This window comes from Cydia strobilella, chromosome 1, assembly GCF_947568885.1.
Source record: "Cydia strobilella chromosome 1, ilCydStro3.1, whole genome shotgun sequence".
NCBI classification, from domain to species: Eukaryota; Metazoa; Arthropoda; class Insecta; order Lepidoptera; family Tortricidae; genus Cydia; species Cydia strobilella.
Genome location: NC_086041.1, coordinates 1,605,962 through 1,624,171, shown reverse-complemented (window position 1 = coordinate 1,624,171; position 18,210 = coordinate 1,605,962). Strand labels below are relative to the sequence as shown.

Genomic DNA, 18,210 nt, shown 5'->3' with positions numbered 1-18,210 from the left:
ATTTTCTTGATTTTCGAGGCACGTTTTTTCCTTAGACTGTATCCATCGGAGTTATATCTTTGATAGTATGGATTAGAACGTTCTGTACTTATTACACGGAGTTGTTAATGTTATATGAATAGTGCTAAAGTAGAGTAAATTATCAACTGCAGACGCAAGCACACATTGCTAGCCTTAGAATTGGTCAAAGGTGCCTAGTCTTTCAAAGATAGCTAACGCCATAGAATTTGGTCTAGTGGTCAGGACGTTAGCCGCGTAAGCTGAAGATGCGGGTTCGATTCCCGCCTCGGCCACCGGTGGACATGGTCAGTTTTTTTTTAGTCTGTTACCTATTTCAGTTTACGATTTAGCAACTAGTTCTTCGATATTAGGTACTCTGATTGCGCTTACAAGTAATTTAAAAAAGTATTTAAAGATGATTTGTGTGGGAATTGGGTCGGCGACTGAGAGATAGGGGTTGCGATCCTCGCTCCGGATCGTATCTGGTCCAACAGATCTCCTTGGCAATTCAACGGGGCAACGCTGCCAGTGTCATGGGGACGTTTGGGCCGGCTACGGTCCGGGGTGGCACCATAGCCTAAATAGTTTAATTTAGTGGTTAAGCTAGACAAAGCCTGTTGCGGATTACATCATTTGTAAGTCGATGACGAAGCCTGTTGCTGATTTGCTTTTGTGTCTACTTGACGAAGCCTGCGTTGCCGATCACGATCTATGCATGGATGTTATTTACTGTTTTATTTATTGTGATTAAAATGATTTCAACAATAAAAAATTTCATATTAATATCAATTACTTATTTAAAAATATATACATACATATTTATATATATCGTTTTTGAAGGCCTACGACAACCGAGTCACAAAAACATTTATGACACTGACATGTCATTTATCAAAATTGGTTCATAAAAGTTGGCACGTGTCGGTAAGGTAACGGTGTCAGATTAAGCATCGGATAAGACGGTTCACCAGCTGTCCTTGTAAAAAAAACTCATTTCTGACTTACCTTAGCCATCTCTGGAAGCTGACTTAAAACGATGGATCGGTCTTCGAGTACGCCATCGAAAAAGTCAGGCGTCCACTAGATATATAGTTATGAATATTCTAAGATGCCCGAATCGCAGATTTAATATATACGCTAAATGACGGAAATACCACGATTTGTACTGAAACCAAGCGTGACGACTTTTTCATACAAAATTTACGCATAATATTCAAATTACTTATATGTAATAGGAAATATGTTCTTGCCTTTGAGTGCTCGCAATTTTTGGCCTGTTGCAGTTAATTATCATACAACGAAGCATTTTTTAAGTTTTCACGGACGTCCGGCTGCAACAACTGACTGTAAAGAGCGACGCCGACGGTCAACCTCGACGCTTGGTCGGGGTTCGGACACGCGAAGTAGATGCTTCTATGGTATATTTATTTCTGTGACGCTGTCCTTGTAAAAAAAACTCGTTTCTGACTTACTTTAGCCATCTCTGGGAGCTGGCATAAAACGATGGATCGGTCTTCGAGTACGCCATCGAAAGAGTCAGGCGTCCACTAGATATATAGTTATGAATATTGTAAGATGTCCAAATGGTAATCAAAAGCTTATTTCACGACAACTGACTGCAGATAACGAAAACTTAGCTCAGAAACACCTCTAGCCTCCTAAGGCCATACATAGGAAAAACCCAAAATTTGCCACTGAAATTTGAACCTAGAATGCTGGGAATAGAGTTGATTTTTATTTGTATGAAAATTTAACGAAACAATTAGACCGCGAGCCAGGCGCAATCGCCTGCCGGGCGAAAACTCGTATAGCGGTTGACGGCTATGTATGATGAACCCTCGTGAACGTCAGCTGCCGCTCCGTTGGTGGGTTGAGGAATGGCAGCCACCGAAACGCGTAACACGGTCTTTCCACCGCGAATCAACAGGCTGACGATTTGTTTTATTAACAATAGCATCTAAACTATCATCTGACAAAGTATCAAACGGGATGCGATGACGTCGAAGACTGAAATTTTTTTTTGTTTTTACATGTTCATGTTACCAGCTGACAGTCTTTCCACAGCGATACATTCGGCTGACGATTTTGTTTATTCACAATAGCATCTAAACATTCATCTGACAAAGTATCAAACGGGAGGCGATGACTAAATTTTTTTTATAGAATTTATTTGCTGCCATTCCTCAACCCACCAACGGAGCGGCAGCTGACGTCCACGAGGGTTTATCATACATAGCCGTTAACCACTATACGAGCTTTCACATACACTTACCACATCGCCCCATTGCGGTTGGAAGTCTCTTTGATGGTTTCTGGGTATGACTTTGGTGGGTTTGACGCTGCGATCGAAGGACGGAGGCGACTCGTCTTCATCTGATGATACCTGCTGCAAAACGATTTTCATCAATACTGGTTGACACATCGCTGCCCCAATATTACAGGGTTCTATGTTTCACTTTTAACGAACTGAAATTTGAACTTTATCATAGTGACATTAAGTCTAATTTATACTATCTTGAAAATGTAACATAGAACCCTGTAATATTGGGTTCTATGTGCTCCAAGACTTGACGTCCATTTGCGTGCACTACCACAGATAAGATAATGATTTAAATTTTGACAACCTTCAATAGCCGAAAGGGATAGTGCCATGCCATATATAAGAAAGAAATGGACAGCATGATTCGTCCCTGAATCGCTGTCAAACTTCGGTTTTGTAGGAAGTTTCCTTTCTGTACGGTAGTACTATAACTTATTCTGTACTTTTGTACTGCCCTTTTTTTTCTTTTTTTTTTACCACGTCGGTGGCAATCAAGTTTGACAATTCAGTGACCGCAAAACGTTTTGGATATCAAACTAGGGGGCACGTATGTTTTTCACAGACTTTACCTCTCTATAACAATCAATTCTATTCAGGTTGACTGGAAGAGATCCCTTATAGGGATAAGTCCGCCTTTTGTACATTGTATATATTTATGTTCTTTTATTGCGTTTGTAATCTGTCTTATGTACAATAAAGTGTTTACATACATACATACATACATACAATTCTCTTTGATATTACCTTGGCTATGTTGGGCGAGGACTGCGACCGGTTTAAGCCCGCGGGGCCGTCGTCGGGAGACACCATGTACGTGTCGCCGTCTTCATCCTGTCAACATATCAATCCGAGATTACTCACATTTATCCGACAAACTGACATAAATCTGTCAAATTGCGCAATTGATACTTATGAAATAGATAATACATACAAAAATTATACACGGTGGCTAAAAAATAAGTGTTTTCCCGTTGCCAGGGAGGTTTTGGGATTATACTGAGCAACTTTTACTATGGGACCAACCCCGAAATCTTCTTCGACTTCTGATGCTATAGGAATATGTAAACATGTAGCTATGATAAGTATTTACTTTATCAAGGATAGGTTTCCGTTTCTCTCTCGCCTGGGCCAGTTTCCGCTTCCTCTCCCGCTCTAGCGCCTCGCGCTGGCGGTCTAGCTCCTCGCGCTGCTCTCGTACTGCGTCGATACTTCCTTCTGATGCTATAGGAATATGTAAACATGTAGCTACGATAAGTATTTACCTTATCAAGTATAGGTTTCCGTTTCTCTCTCGCCTGGGCCAGTTTCCGCTTCCTCTCCCGCTCTAGCGCCTCGCGCTGGCGGTCTAGCTCCTCGCGCTGCTCTCGTACTGCGTCGATACTTCCTTCTGCTGCTATAGGAATATGTAAACACGTAGCTACGATAAGTATATACCTTATCAAGGATAGGTTTCCGTTTCTCTCTCGCCTGGGCCAGTTTCCGCTTCCTCTCCCGCTCTAGCGCCTCGCGCTGGCGGTCTAGCTCCTCGCGCTGCTCTCGTACTGCGTCGATACTTCCTTCTGCTGCTATAGGAATATGTAAACACGTAGCTACGATAAGTATATACCTTATCAAGGATAGGTTTCCGTTTCTCTCTCGCCTGGGCCAGTTTCCGCTTCCTCTCCCGCTCTAGCGCCTCGCGCTGGCGGTCTAGCTCCTCGCGCTGCTCTCGTACTGCGTCGATACTTCCTTCTGCTGCTATAGGAATATGTAAACACGTAGCTACGATAAGTATATACCTTATCAAGGATAGGTTTCCGTTTCTCTCTCGCCTGGGCCAGTTTCCGCTTCCTCTCCCGCTCTAGCGCCTCGCGCTGGCGGTCTAGCTCCTCGCGCTGCTCTCGTACTGCGTCGATACTTCCTTCTGCTGCTATAGGAATATGTAAACACGTAGCTACGATAAGTATATACCTTATCAAGGATAGGTTTCCGTTTCTCTCTCGCCTGGGCCAGTTTCCGCTTCCTCTCCCGCTCTAGCGCCTCGCGCTGGCGGTCTAGCTCCTCGCGCTGCTCTCGTACTGCGTCGATACTTCCTTCTGCTGCTATAGGAATATGTAAACATGTAGCTACGATAAGTATGTACCTTATCAAGGATAGGTTTCCGTTTCTCTCTCGCCTGGGCCAGTTTCCGCTTCCTCTCCCGCTCTAGCGCCTCGCGCTGGCGGTCTAGCTCCTCGCGCTGCTCTCGTACTGCGTCGATACTTCCTTCTGCTGCTATAGGAATATGTAAACATGTAGCTACGATAAGTATGTACCTTATCAAGGATAGGTTTCCGTTTCTCTCTCGCCTGGGCCAGTTTCCGCTTCCTCTCCCGCTCTAGCGCCTCGCGCTGGCGGTCTAGCTCCTCGCGCTGCTCTCGTACTGCGTCGATACTTCCTTCTGCTGCTATAGGAATATGTAAACACGTAGCTACGATAAGTATATACCTTATCAAGGATAGGTTTCCGTTTCTCTCTCGCCTGGGCCAGTTTCCGCTTCCTCTCCCGCTCTAGCGCCTCGCGCTGGCGGTCTAGCTCCTCGCGCTGCTCTCGTACTGCGTCGATACTTCCTTCTGATGCTATAGGAATATGTAAACACGTAGCTACGATAAGTATATACCTTATCAAGGATAGGTTTCCGTTTCTCTCTCGCCTGGGCCAGTTTCCGCTTCCTCTCCCGCTCTAGCGCCTCGCGCTGGCGGTCTAGCTCCTCGCGCTGCTCTCGTACTGCGTCGATACTTCCTTCTGATGCTATAGGAATATGTAAACACGTAGCTACGATAAGTATATACCTTATCAAGGATAGGTTTCCGTTTCTCTCTCGCCTGGGCCAGTTTCCGCTTCCTCTCCCGCTCTAGCGCCTCGCGCTGGCGGTCTAGCTCCTCGCGCTGCTCTCGTACTGCGTCGATACTTCCTTCTGATGCTATAGGAATATGTAAACACGTAGCTACGATAAGTATATACCTTATCAAGGATAGGTTTCCGTTTCTCTCTCGCCTGGGCCAGTTTCCGCTTCCTCTCCCGCTCTAGCGCCTCGCGCTGGCGGTCTAGCTCCTCGCGCTGCTCTCGTACTGCGTCGATGCGAGCGGACGCGGCAGCGAGTTCGCGCGTTTGTGCGGCTTGCTCGGCGATTACGCGTTGCTTGTCCGCTGTTGAAAATAGTAGATTGTACAACAAGGGCATAAAGCGATCCATTTTTATCCGAGGCAATTTATGGACTTTTATGCATGAGTTATACACTGCGTTTCACTTCGAGTGTGAGTAAAATATACAAAAATATTTTATGTTATTTTACCGTATTTATTCAAGACTAAAGGAAATTGTACTTGGGCCGGTCGGGGGCGCGAAGCACGCCAGGCGGGCGCGCGTCGGCCGGGCTGGCAGTTTGTATGGCAGATTATGGCAAAAATGGATCGCTTTATGTCCTTGCAAGTGCATAAAGTGGTATTTTACGTGGATTCGAGAGGGCCGAGTGAAAAATGGCACTTCCATACATATATGGCGTACATAGAATACAATTTTAATTTACAAATCCAACAAAAAATTGTGATTTTAGACAACTGCTACTTAGGGTCGGTTGCACCAAACCGTCTGTCACCGTTAAAGCGTTCGCAAAATTTTATTATATAGGAATTTTCATAGTACTCGGTTGAGTGATGTTGATCAGTCTGTTAAGTATGGTTGGTGCAAATGGCCCTTAGTAGATAATAAAATGACTAACGGTCAATATCTGCCTCATAAATCTAATGTATTGATAAATGTTTAATATATTTTACCCAAATAAAATTTATTGATCGTTTTCGTTGCAATATACTGTAAACTGTAATGTAATTTTTAACCACACTTGCTTGTTTTTTTTTTTACCAGAGTTATACATATAGTTATTATTTTACCTACCTCTTATAATGTCTATAATACTAATAATATCTACCTACCCTTACCATCATAACATTTTACCCTACATGAATCTATAACCTATCTGTATCTTTATAGTAAGTATTTATATTATTTGTATTTTTATATTTATCCCAAATAGTTCTAAGCTACCCTCCGGCCCGGGGTGCCACAGAAAACCAGCGCTGTGGTATATATTTATACCAGAGCATATGCTGAGTGGCGTCCTTTTGTAGCCACTATAGCGGCGCCAAAATTTCTTGTTATTTATTAACCCTTACCTTACTCCTTTTTCTATAACTACCATTGTACCTAGCTTTAAGTGTTTAGTGAGTAAGTTCTTTTTTGTAACTGAGGTGGCGCTGTTTGTAGAAGGTCTTTACAATAAATGTCTTTTCTTTCTTCTTTCTTTCTTCTAAAAGGTCCTAAATTAAGCTGAATTTTTATATTTTTACCTTTTTTCCTCAAAAGTGTGATGAAAAACATTGTGTATGCCACGGGCGGTACAGGAATTACGACCTCGTGTTTTAAGACATCGCCTTCGGCTTCGGGCTTCAATTCACACTCCTTCGTGGATTCTTGTTCACCGCCCTTAATACACAATGCACTAATACGTTTAAGGGGATCCCATGCCCCAATGACCTTCGATTTGAATCCCTTAGTTTTCTAATGTTTTTTGTAGCTTATCATATTAACAGCAACGGATTTTAGCAATATAATATCCCATATTTACTTCAAAGTTCATTGTTTGCCAAATATTTGGCATCAAAGTTGAACAATTTTAGGCCAAAAAACTGGTTTTCTGGCCATAACTTTTGTGTTAATTAAAAATTAAAACCTTAGACAAATTTTTAGACACGTCTAAGACGAACCCAAATATGTAGAAATAAGTATTCATTTTTTCACAATCCGGTAGACAAAAATGGAGATAAAAGATTGAAGAACCGATAGCCGCTTGTCTTATAATTCTATATGTAGTGCAAAAGTAGGAGATACGATTCAAAACTTGTCAAAAATCAATGAAAACTTCAGGTAGCCCCTTAACGTGTTAAAATGTTAACAGAGGATTGAATATTAAAATAGTACCATTGGCATCATCGGTGACTATGGACTCGGCCATCTTTTCGGCCTCGACGCGCTCTCTTCTTTGGTACTCCTCTAACTGCTGGCGGAGGCTCAGGTTCTCTTGTTCCTGGTTGAAATATACAGGGTGTCAGTAGCCATTGGACAAAGCCGAAATGTACATATGTATTAGGGTATTTAGAACCAGTATACAAAGTGTCATAACAACCGGTGTAGCGGTTACGAAGAAATTAACAACTTACGATTTTTTACTTAGGAGCAGCCTGTATGTGTTAGTAGCTCCTGAGATAATAAATAGCATAGAGTAACTTATACTAGAGCGGTACTGTCATAGTAAATTTTGTAACCCCAGTAAATTCACTGCCATCTGTCGACACACTTTAAAACTAAAAATAAATATTTATAAAAATACGATAAAATGTATTTAAATATGGATAAATGATTTTTTTATTTGCATTAATTATTTTTATATGATTTTGACCCATGTTCTTTCACTGGTATGCGTTAAAATTATAAATAACAAACGAAACAGTCAACGCCCTCTATACGAGTGTAGGGTAAAACTAGTGGCGCCATCTGATCGAGAATCAAATTTTCGTGATTTTCGAGGCACGTTTTTTCCTTAGACTGTATCCATCTATTACGGAGTTATATCTATCTTTGTAAATAGTATGAAACCTTCTTCGACCCTTTTGATTTTCCGTTTTATTTATGACACTAATAAGATTCTGACTTTTGACAAATGTCATCATTGTCGCATATTTTCGAACAAATTGTCAAAAGCAAAAGCCAATGATTAATACAGTATCTTTCTTTTTGTTATAGGTTTTAGTAACTATTGGTCTAAACACTTACCATGTCAAACTGCTTGTTCTCCAACTGCATGAGCTGCGAGATAATCTCCTGTTCGCGCATCTTGTATAGTGCACGCACGTCGTCCCGCTCCTCTGTCTCGCGTTGGAAGTGCGTCTTCTCCCAATCCTGGACAAACGAATAAGTAATTAGCCTCATGCATGAAGTTTATATTTGAGCGAAATATGTTTTATTCGGATGTTTGTTACCGTTATATCATGTTACAAATGCATTTCCGTTTTTAAATTACCATTTAATTACTTAAAATTATAAATAAAAAGTACAAACATTTGCCCGCGAAAAGCTAGTGAGCGAAACACTCGAAACGCCACGTGACGTCACGCGTTCGACAGATTAGTGTCATTAGTAGCAAACGTCAGTTGGGCCGCCCAACGTGTGACGTCATCACGCTCTGTCGAATTCGCGCCAAAAATTATGAGCGTTTCAACCGCTCAAAAATTTTCAACATTTTAAATATTTTTTAATAAAATAATGTTAAGGTTTACAAAAGTATTTTTATCATTTCCGGTGTTCCAACGATATAAATTATGAATCCAAAAATAAAAATAAATTCATGCATGGAGCTAATTGTTAGTTTTGAATGACACCCCACCCGCTATCTTCAGTCACCCGTGAACATGATGCATGTAACTGCGTCTAAATATCGGGAGCTCACAAATAATACAAAAGGTAATCACGGTCTATATCCCGGTCAATATAAGTCTAAGTAATTGTTATTATAAAATATATAAAAATATATGAATATAATCAGTTTAGATTGGTTGATAAATTTAATATACGCCTGTATATATACGCTTGTTTGATACAAATAAACATTCATTCATATTTGTGCCATTTTCAACCAAAAGGGTATTTATTGTCGCTTGTCAGAAAGGCGCTATTTCCATATAGCTTCAATTCAGAAATCAACCTCATCAACAAGCGACAATGTGGTACCTTTTGGTTGAAAACGTCACATATATGAATATCATTAACACAAAAAAATCCTAGCTCGGAACCCAGAGGCGTGTATGGAAGTGCTTTTTTATCTAAATATATTCCAAATTTCATAGTAACATTAGTAACAGTTTTTTTTATTAAGAAACAAACAGTCTTATAGAACAGATGAGTTTATAAAGTAACATTTTTCTAGTAATAGAAATATAGTTTCTTATTACTTATATTGAATAAGTTTGAATAGTATTCTCAATTATTATCATAAGGTCATGTCTCAATTTTACAAATATAATGTATAGGTACGTGAACGGAAGTCAAACTTATTGGGTTAAGATACCCAGTAAGTTTGAGAATCGACATAAAGCAATCCTTTTGCAGATGGAAATCTGATTTCTCTGATCTCTTCTTTAAGCCTAAGCTGAGATGAAGCGCACGACACTAATTGACGGGATCTTAACTTTTGAAAAAAAAAAGAAAAAAGTTTGAAAAAAGTACCTGTTCCGCCTCTATCCTTTGCATTTCGAGTGTCAGCGAGGTGTCAGCTAAGCGTTCTTGTTGTTGTATTATCTGTGCCATGTTGCGAGCTCGCTCCTCGTACTTTTGCAACGCGGCGGCCTGCAACAGATTAGATTGACTATAAAAAAAAAATTTTTTTTTGTAAAACTATATAAGTTGCTGACAAATTATTTACCAATATTTTTACAGCATATAGTACTCGGCGCCTGGAGTATATTTAAGTATGAAACATTATAGGTTTTATGATATTTTTTTGGAGAAAATTGGAAAAATTTGTTACGTAAAAACCTAAAAACACCCAGTTAATGAGATAATTAAATGAAACCTCATTGAACAGAACTCGCCACGTCACGTTGACAATGACATTTATGACAAAATATCGTGGTGTTTTCAAAAAAACGGGTACTTATTGTCGTTTGTCAATAAGACGCTATTTCCATAAAGCTTCAAAATTAATTCGACCTAATCGACAGCCGACAATGTGGTACCTTGAAAACATCACATATTTCGAATGCAGGACGACATTTTGAGTTCTACTGGTAGCATAGCATGTAATTATTGTTAGTACAGTCGCCATCAGATATATCGGAGTAGCCGAGGTGTTTACAATATCTGAACACGCACTCTAACGCCCTGACAATAAAGGCGTGTTCAGATATTTATGAGCGCCTTAGCCGCCCAGATATATTTAATGGCGACTGTACAAACAGCAAGAGTCTTAACTGTCCATCAATGGACCTTATGCCTTTGGAAATAAGGTTCACGAACTGTCAGTTAACGTGGGTGGCGGTACCTTGCTGCTGCGGTCGACGGCGGGCTCCGACGCCCGCGGTCGCGGCGGGGCTGGGGTCAGGTCTGCCCACACTGGATAGTCGATTTCACCTGCACGATTTATTCTATTAGTAAAACATATAAGAATAAGAATAAGAATTGTTTATTGCCACATTATCAAGTACAAAAGAAAATGAAATAAAAGTACAAAAGAAAAATAAAATAAAATTACATAAAACAAGAATAAGAAAAACAATTATTAATTTATAAGTAAGTACGAACAATTGGGCAAAGGGTTTCCAGTCTCAGCGTGTGCCGGGCCGAGATGCCCGGCGCTGGTTTTCAGACCGGTCCCAGACTAGGACGGCCGGAGGGTAGCATAATTATTAACTATATCAATTACAATGACAACATCTGTGCTCGTAATTAAGTACAATTGATGCTATGGTCATTAAAATAGGAACAATGGAAGATAATAATAATAAGTTAAATTACAAAATGGAAACTTATAACATAAGGAAACAACATGACATTTTAACATATTTATACCATTATACCATACCATACCATATTTGTACCATTTTCAACCGAAAGGTACCACATTGTCGCTTATCAATAAGGTTGATTTCAAATTGAAGCTGTATGGAAATAGCGCCTTATTGACAACTGACAACAAGTACCCTTTTGATTGAAAATGGCACATATTTTCCCACATATGTGACGTTTTCAACCAAAAGGTACCACATTGTCGCTAGTCGATAAGGTTGATTTCAAATTGAAGCTGTATGGAAATAGCGCTTTATTGACAACCGACAATAACCCTTTTAACTAACTTAGCGGTTTCCCTCACGTATTTTTAGTCACTCGCGCGACATGTCACTACTACTACTAGGCACTAGGGGTGTGTACTAGGCACTGTTAGTTCTTGAAAATTGAGACCTAGGCTCTCCGAAACATGTCGCGCGAGTGACTAAAAATACGTGAGGGAAACCGCTAAGTTACTTAAGTTAATATATCTCAAGATAGTTTAAATTCGATTAAGTACCCTTTTGGTTGAGAACGGCACATATATGGAAAATGGTAAAGTCGTTTTTACAGACAAGGCTCTGCGACCCAAGGATGTAGGCTTCGGACAACAAAAATTGCCACTCTTTCCCTTCTCTGTACTTTCAAAACGACAATAAAATCCACACTTAATATTATAAATGCGAAACTGTGTCTGTCTGTCTGTTACCTTTTCACGCTTAAACCGGTGAACCGATTTAGTTGAAATTTGGTATAGAGATAGTTTAAGTACCGGGGAAGTAAATAGGGTAGTTTTTATCCCACAAATCATCCTTTAAGGGGGTGAAAAGGGGGATGGAAGTTTGTATGGGAAATCGATAAAAAGCAGATTGGATAATAAGCTACCCAAATTACTAAATCTACGCAGACGAGGTCGCGGGCAAAAGCTAGTTTCAAATATTTCTAAGCCTAGTGGTAATCGACTGTACGTTAAATCATTGCACCAGAAGCGAGTATCAGAATGGGTAAGTATACATATAATTCATATAGGTAATGGTTTGACAAATACAACTTGTCAGTCAGAAGAACTAGGAGAACTATACTCATCCCTTTCTTTTGGGTGCTAGTACTAAGACAAAAATAGTATGATTCTCTCTGTCTATGGGGGCGTTCAAATATTACGTAACGCAATTTTCGAAGATTTTTGACTCCCCCTCCCCCGCGTGTAACGCGTCGTAATGTTTTCGTGTACCCGCCCCCCCAAACCCCTACCTAAAAGTTACGTACCACCCAAGTGACCATTTTTACCTACAAGTCACAATTATGTTCATCAATTTATAATCATAAAATTGAAGAAATGAGCGAGCATGTATGAGAAATGTTATGAAAGTGAAGGAAGCGTAAGATGTAGGTATGTCAGGATCGTAGCAAGTGGAAATCCGTGGTCTCTGCCTACCCCTCCGGGAAATAGGCGTAATTATATAACGTGATTACGTAACGCCTTGTTCCAACCCCTCCCCCCTCCTGCCCTGTAACGCATTGTAACGTTTTACAAGACCCCCTTCCCCCTAAATTGCGTAACGTACTATTTGAACACCCCCTATGTTTGAAATGAGGCAGTCCTGGGTGAAACTATAAGTATGTATACAATCTTACCTAGCATGTCTTTAGGCGCTTTAGCCCTCGGCGTAGGCTGCGGGTTGGTTGTGAGGGCCGGATAGCGAAGAAGCCAATCTTCGTAGCCGCCGTGCAGGGCTAACGGCGGACGCGGATAATGCACTTTGACGTCCCACTGGCGACAAAATATATCGAATTATAAACTCAAATATACAGAGTGATGAAAAAATTCGTGCATTCCCGTTGCCAGGGAGGTTTTGGGATTATACCTTCAACAAGATGGTCTTCAAGAGTAAAAACAAACCGGACAAGTGCGAGTCGGACTCGCCCACCGAGGGTTCCGTACAAATTTAATTTTTAGTATTTGTCGTTATAGCGGCAACAGAAATACATCATCTGTGAAAATATCAACTGTCTAGCCCGTGTTTACCCTTTGGGCACGGAACCCTGCAAAAGCTTCTGAAGTTTTGTAGTACTTTTACCTACATTTCGGTTTATCAGGTGCGCATTGTGAAGGTTTTGACCTGTGTCGTAGTGAACGTTCGCGCGGACTCATTTCTACGTTCGAAATGAGTGCGCGTGCAAGTGAGTGGACTGTTAACATTTGTTTTAAAATAATAAACGAGTACGATTATGACCGACTGACCGTGACTGTTTCTTAAATCCAATTTGTTTACTCCGAAATCAAGCAGTTACTATCCGGTATCCGGCCGGATAGTAGGCCACTATCCGGTATCCAAACGGATATTAAAATAAAGGCCGGATACCGTATAGTAACCGAATATCCGGTGCATCTCTACTGATTATACTTCAAAATCTCATTCCTCTCATGGGTCACCAAAAATGAACACAAAATTTTGTAGGTTAGAAACAGTACCTTCAACAAGATGGTCTTCAGGAGATGGAGCGTGTTCCCCGGGTTCACAGCAGTACTGCTCCAATCTAACATCACGATGAGCTCATCTGTATATGGAGCTCCATAGAAGCGCGGGTTGCCCAGATAGGTTTGGAAGGCGCTGGTATATTAGCTCGAGAACATGCTGATCATACTTCAAAATCTCATTCCTCTCATGGGTCACCAAAAAAATTTTGTAGGTTAGAAACCGTACCTTCAACAAGATGGCCTTCAGGAGATGGAGCGTGTTCCCCGGGATCACAGCAGTACTGCTCCAATCTAACATCACGATGAGCTCCATAGAAGCGCGGGTTGCCCAGATAGGTTTGGAAGGCGCGGGTAGATTCTGTTCTAGGATGTGTGCTGAACGACTGTCGGGAAGAGATTTTTCATATCACATCACAGTTAATAGTTATCCATATTTCATGAGGTGAATATACAGGTAATAGTGAATGAACAACTGTTATTTTACTTAGGATCGACCCTGATACCACGAAAAAAAAATTGTTTCATACATTTCGCTAGCTGGACCAATAATCAAAGTTGTTCAGAGTGGCCTAAATATTTTTTCAACACACTTGCTCAAAACAACGTTTTTATTCCATCGATTTTTGGCTCATAATCCTAGATATTAAACACGCGTGCTCTTTCAGTGTATTATTCCACTCGTGCTTTTTCATTATATTATCCGACTGAGTTAATAAGGTAACTGATTGCTAATAATATGCAATATACAATACATACAATATCGCCTCGTGTGTAGTGACCAACTTAGCACACTTGTATCATAATGTACTATTATTCACCTCTCAAAATTTGGCTAAGGATCGGAGAAACATCTCGTGTTACGAGCACAAATTGTAAGGAATTTCGATCTGTGGAAGAGGGAATGTGAGTGGAATTACTCGACTACTACTTATTGCATTTTATAAGAATTAAAATAAGCCTATACACATATTAAATATATGACACCCCTCGACACGGCTCCTCCTCGGTACGGAGTGAAACATGTCGAGCGTTTTTCGACTTAAAATACGTGAGTGACCCGTTATTAATATATCTAATATGTCTGTGCCTCACGGAAGTCTTGTTATTAAGCCTATACACGTCTAAGATACAATATTACAGTTCTGTTGATCATTGTATGTTCTAGACCGGCGATTCTCAAACTTTTTTGGTGACGGAACCCTTTTGGAAAGCGAAATATGTATTTGAGGGAGCCCCAAATAAAAAAAAATCGTTCGTCACTGTGGACCACATATACCTATAGAGCTGTTTTTTTCTTATTATTACAAGTAACTTCGCGGAGTCCCAACAGAGGCTTTGCGGAGCCCTAGGGTTCCGCGGAGCACACTTTGAGAATGGGTGTTCTAGACAGTCTGATCTTAAGATCCGTTCCGTTCTTCCGCATGAAATGACGTCAAAAACCCGTAGTAGTTTGCGTCGACTGGAAGGGCAGTGCGTAAGAAAGTTTAAATTGAATACAGTACTCATTGCAAGTGGTGAAGCCATAGAAATGTGTGGAAAATAATAATATCATCCCACTTGCTTCATATACATAAATACGTCTACGTGGTCGAACGTCATCAGTAATAACTTAAAAAAAAAACCGACTTAACAAGACAATTTAAGATTGTTATCGTCAACTTAACAAGACAATTTAAAATTGGTTTCGTCCACTTAACAAGACAATTTAGAATTGGTTTCGCCAACTTAACAAGACAATTTAAAATTGGTTTCGTCAGCAGTACATAATTAAAGTTATTTGACACAAAATTAAATTTTGACATAACATACTCGTAAGGTTTCATTTAACCTGGTTCATGTAGAACTTTTACATTGGACAAGTGCTATAATCTTTTTTGTTTCTTTATTTGTGCCATTTTCAATCAAAGGGGTACTTATTGTCGGTTGTCAATAAGGCGCTATTTCCATACAGTTTCAATTTGAAATCAACCTTATTGACAAGCGACAATGTGGTACCTTTTGGTTGAAAATGTCACATTTGATGAGCTTTCCATACTATTTCCTATGGGCAGTACTTTACAGTAAAACCAACACAGACTATAGTAATTACACCTGACACAAAAGATACCTTCCGTCCACCGCATAAGGTACATTTTGAAATGGAAAGCCATATTAGTCTTACCCTGGTGAAATGCTTTCTTCGGGCACACTGATGCAGGAGGGGCAGTTGATGTGGGACTCTATGTAGTCCTTGCCGGGCCGAGCGTCCAGTATCATCACCTTCATCTTCCCACTCTTGAGGATGTTGTATAGCTGCTCGCTTTTGATGGTCACCTCATCTAGACCTGAAAATTACAAAAACTATAGTTTTATATCCTTTTAAAATGATTTAAAAAAAACCGGCCAAGTGCGAGTCGGGCTCGCCCACGAAGGGTTCCGTACCATTACGCAAAAACTACGTGTACGCATTACGTGATTTTTTTGCCGTGGGAACCCCACATAAATATTTATTTTTTTCTGTTTTTAGTATTTGTTGTTATAGCAGCAACAGAAATACATCATCTGTGAAAATTTCAACTGTCTAGCTATCACGGTTTATGAGATACAGCCTGGTGACAGACAGACAGACGGACGGACAGATGGACAGACAGACGGACAGCGGAGTCTTAGTAATAAGGTCCCGTTTTTACCCTTTTTGGGTACGGAACCCTAAAAATGACTACCACTGAGTTCTCTAGGTCTCTACTATTTTTTGTTGGGGGCTGTGGTGTATGTTAGAACCCAATGGTAGTTTTCAACATTCATAAGCACATCAGTATATGCCTAAATTAAAGAATCAGGATTTTAATTTTGGTAGCGTGCATTGGTAGTTGACGATAGTACACGTAGTTTAAACCATGTTGGCATGGCATTTATCATCAATCATCATCGTTATCTACAGAGTGCTAACCCCTTGGGGTACCTGTGGTCCGCTCGGCCACCTAATTAAAAGAAATGGCACTGTCACTAGTTAAATCACATTTATAATCGGGTCTATCGCGAATTTATATTTACCTTTATTTACCGACCCCAAATTATGTAGGGAAAACGCTAGGCGAAGAAGACCTTTATTTACCGACGTTTCGACACAGGTTTCACTGGTCAGGACCATGACTGCTTTATGCGTTCAAAGCGCGAAGGTTTTAAATGTTATACAGTCACTTTTTTTTACGAAAGCGACTGCCATCTGACTTTCCATGCAACCTAGAGAGTATAGACTGGTTTCCCCAAGACGTTTTCCTTTACCGAAAAGCTATTGGTACATGTTGAGTATCATTTTGTTCCATTTGGAGTTGAAACTCTAGGTCCATGGGGTCCCAGCGCGCACAAGTTGTTTGCAGAAATCGCGAAGCGTCTGGTTGACGTAACTGGTGACCGAAGAGCTGGCGGCTTCCTCTCACAACGTATCAGCATTGCGATACAGCGAGGAAATGCCGCCAGCATCCTTGGTACAATGTCTCAAGGGCCTATTTTAGATTTAACCTAGTTATTAATTTCGTTTACGTAGTACCTCTGTATATATCTTGTATGTAAATAAAGAGATTTAAAAAATAATATAATTAACCTGGCAACCCCAAAGGCTGAGACGGCTCAGGTGCTGGCACAGCCTCCAGCGCTTTCTTCCGATTCTCATCAATCTTCTGCTTGATAACCTCATTCTCCTGGATGTCGTTCAGCCGCTTCTTCTTCTGTTCTTGGTTATACCTGAAAAAAAAAATAGAGGAAAAATTAGGAAATTCATTAACAGTAATACAGGTCTTCTACATATTAAGAGGAAAATGTAAAAATGACAAATAAATGGTGAAAATGATGACAAATCAAACTAATCAATCTTGTTATTTGAATATATTTGTTTATGAGTTATGGATGTTTTCTATGTATTTAAGTATTTACACACACACAAATGAGCGTTAAGGATATTACTGTGGGACCAGCTTGATTTGTGTAAGATTGCCCCATAATATGTATTTATTTAAATCAATCTCACCTGTCAATCAGACTATTCTTCAGCTCTTCAGCTGCATCAATAGCCTTATTTGGGTTCTTGGTCCCCAACATCTGGTTGAAATAGTTCTTGTCCTTCAAATAGTCCTTGTCCTTGCTAATGCACGCCACAACCCGCAAGTACTTCATGTAGCACACGTAAGAGTACTCCTCATCGCCCTTCTCACGGGCCTCTGTTGCGCTCTCGAAAAGTTTTTGCGCTGTTTTGCATAACCTTCAAAATAAAGAAATTAACTAAAAAGATCAATTATTTAGGCGAAATTTTACTTTGTGCGGTGTAGACACTTACGCTGTAGCTCTCTTCGACTTCAAATCTGGAATATTATGCAGTTTATCCAAATCTTCGATGCATTTACCAAGATGCAGTTGCTGTCGTCGAGTTTCCGTCATGTTGGAAAATCAAACCTGCCGCACGGTCCGCGTAATGGATTATAGTTGTTTTATTCGACACTAGGAACACTAATCACTACATTACATTAGAGATAAACGAGTGATTTTAGTATTATACACAAACTGAAACAAAAAACTGGCTAGCCTAATCGGAAAACGTCATGTTTGAACGAATGATTTGAATGGAAGTGAAACGTCAATCAAATGAACGAATGTGCTAATGATGAATGAATGATATAGTTTGATGTTTCGTTTTGTTATTTCACTGGATTATTTTATCATTATGTTTCATCATATTTTAAACCTTTCAAGCACCAAAGAGAGATTTATTTACATTCAAAGATCAACCACATTTCTTGTTCATATAAAATAAATTGCTTTT

At 40.1% G+C, this 18,210-nt stretch overlaps 1 protein-coding gene across 6 annotated transcripts in view; it reads right to left on the bottom strand.

Moving 5' to 3' along the window:
* The window catches only part of LOC134751383 (ubiquitin carboxyl-terminal hydrolase 8), a 46,333-nt gene extending 28,323 nt beyond the window's left edge, over nucleotides 1-18,010 (bottom strand). Inside the window, exons 1-13 of one of the 6 annotated variants that reach the window (XM_063687189.1) lie at nucleotides 17,728-18,010; nucleotides 17,422-17,652; nucleotides 16,999-17,138; nucleotides 15,577-15,739; nucleotides 13,642-13,798; nucleotides 12,572-12,707; nucleotides 10,434-10,522; nucleotides 9,620-9,739; nucleotides 8,171-8,296; nucleotides 7,319-7,424; nucleotides 5,303-5,487; nucleotides 3,065-3,151; nucleotides 2,273-2,386 (exon numbers count right to left, since the gene is read on the bottom strand). In XM_063687189.1, coding sequence (XP_063543259.1) covers nucleotides 2,273-2,386; nucleotides 3,065-3,151; nucleotides 5,303-5,487; nucleotides 7,319-7,424; nucleotides 8,171-8,296; nucleotides 9,620-9,739; nucleotides 10,434-10,522; nucleotides 12,572-12,707; nucleotides 13,642-13,798; nucleotides 15,577-15,739; nucleotides 16,999-17,138; nucleotides 17,422-17,652; nucleotides 17,728-17,828 — 1,755 coding nt within the window. In that variant the 5' untranslated portion in view covers nucleotides 17,829-18,010. Of the gene's footprint in view, nucleotides 1-2,272; nucleotides 2,387-3,064; nucleotides 3,152-3,410; nucleotides 3,522-3,754; nucleotides 3,827-5,302; nucleotides 5,488-7,318; nucleotides 7,425-8,170; nucleotides 8,297-9,619; nucleotides 9,740-10,433; nucleotides 10,523-10,584; nucleotides 10,592-12,571; nucleotides 12,708-13,641; nucleotides 13,799-15,576; nucleotides 15,740-16,998; nucleotides 17,139-17,421; nucleotides 17,653-17,727 lie in introns of those variants that run through there. The other 5 variants (XM_063686862.1, XM_063687087.1, XM_063686785.1 and 2 more) reach the window with 5 other exon arrangements.
* Between the last annotated feature and the right edge of the window lie 200 nt (nucleotides 18,011-18,210).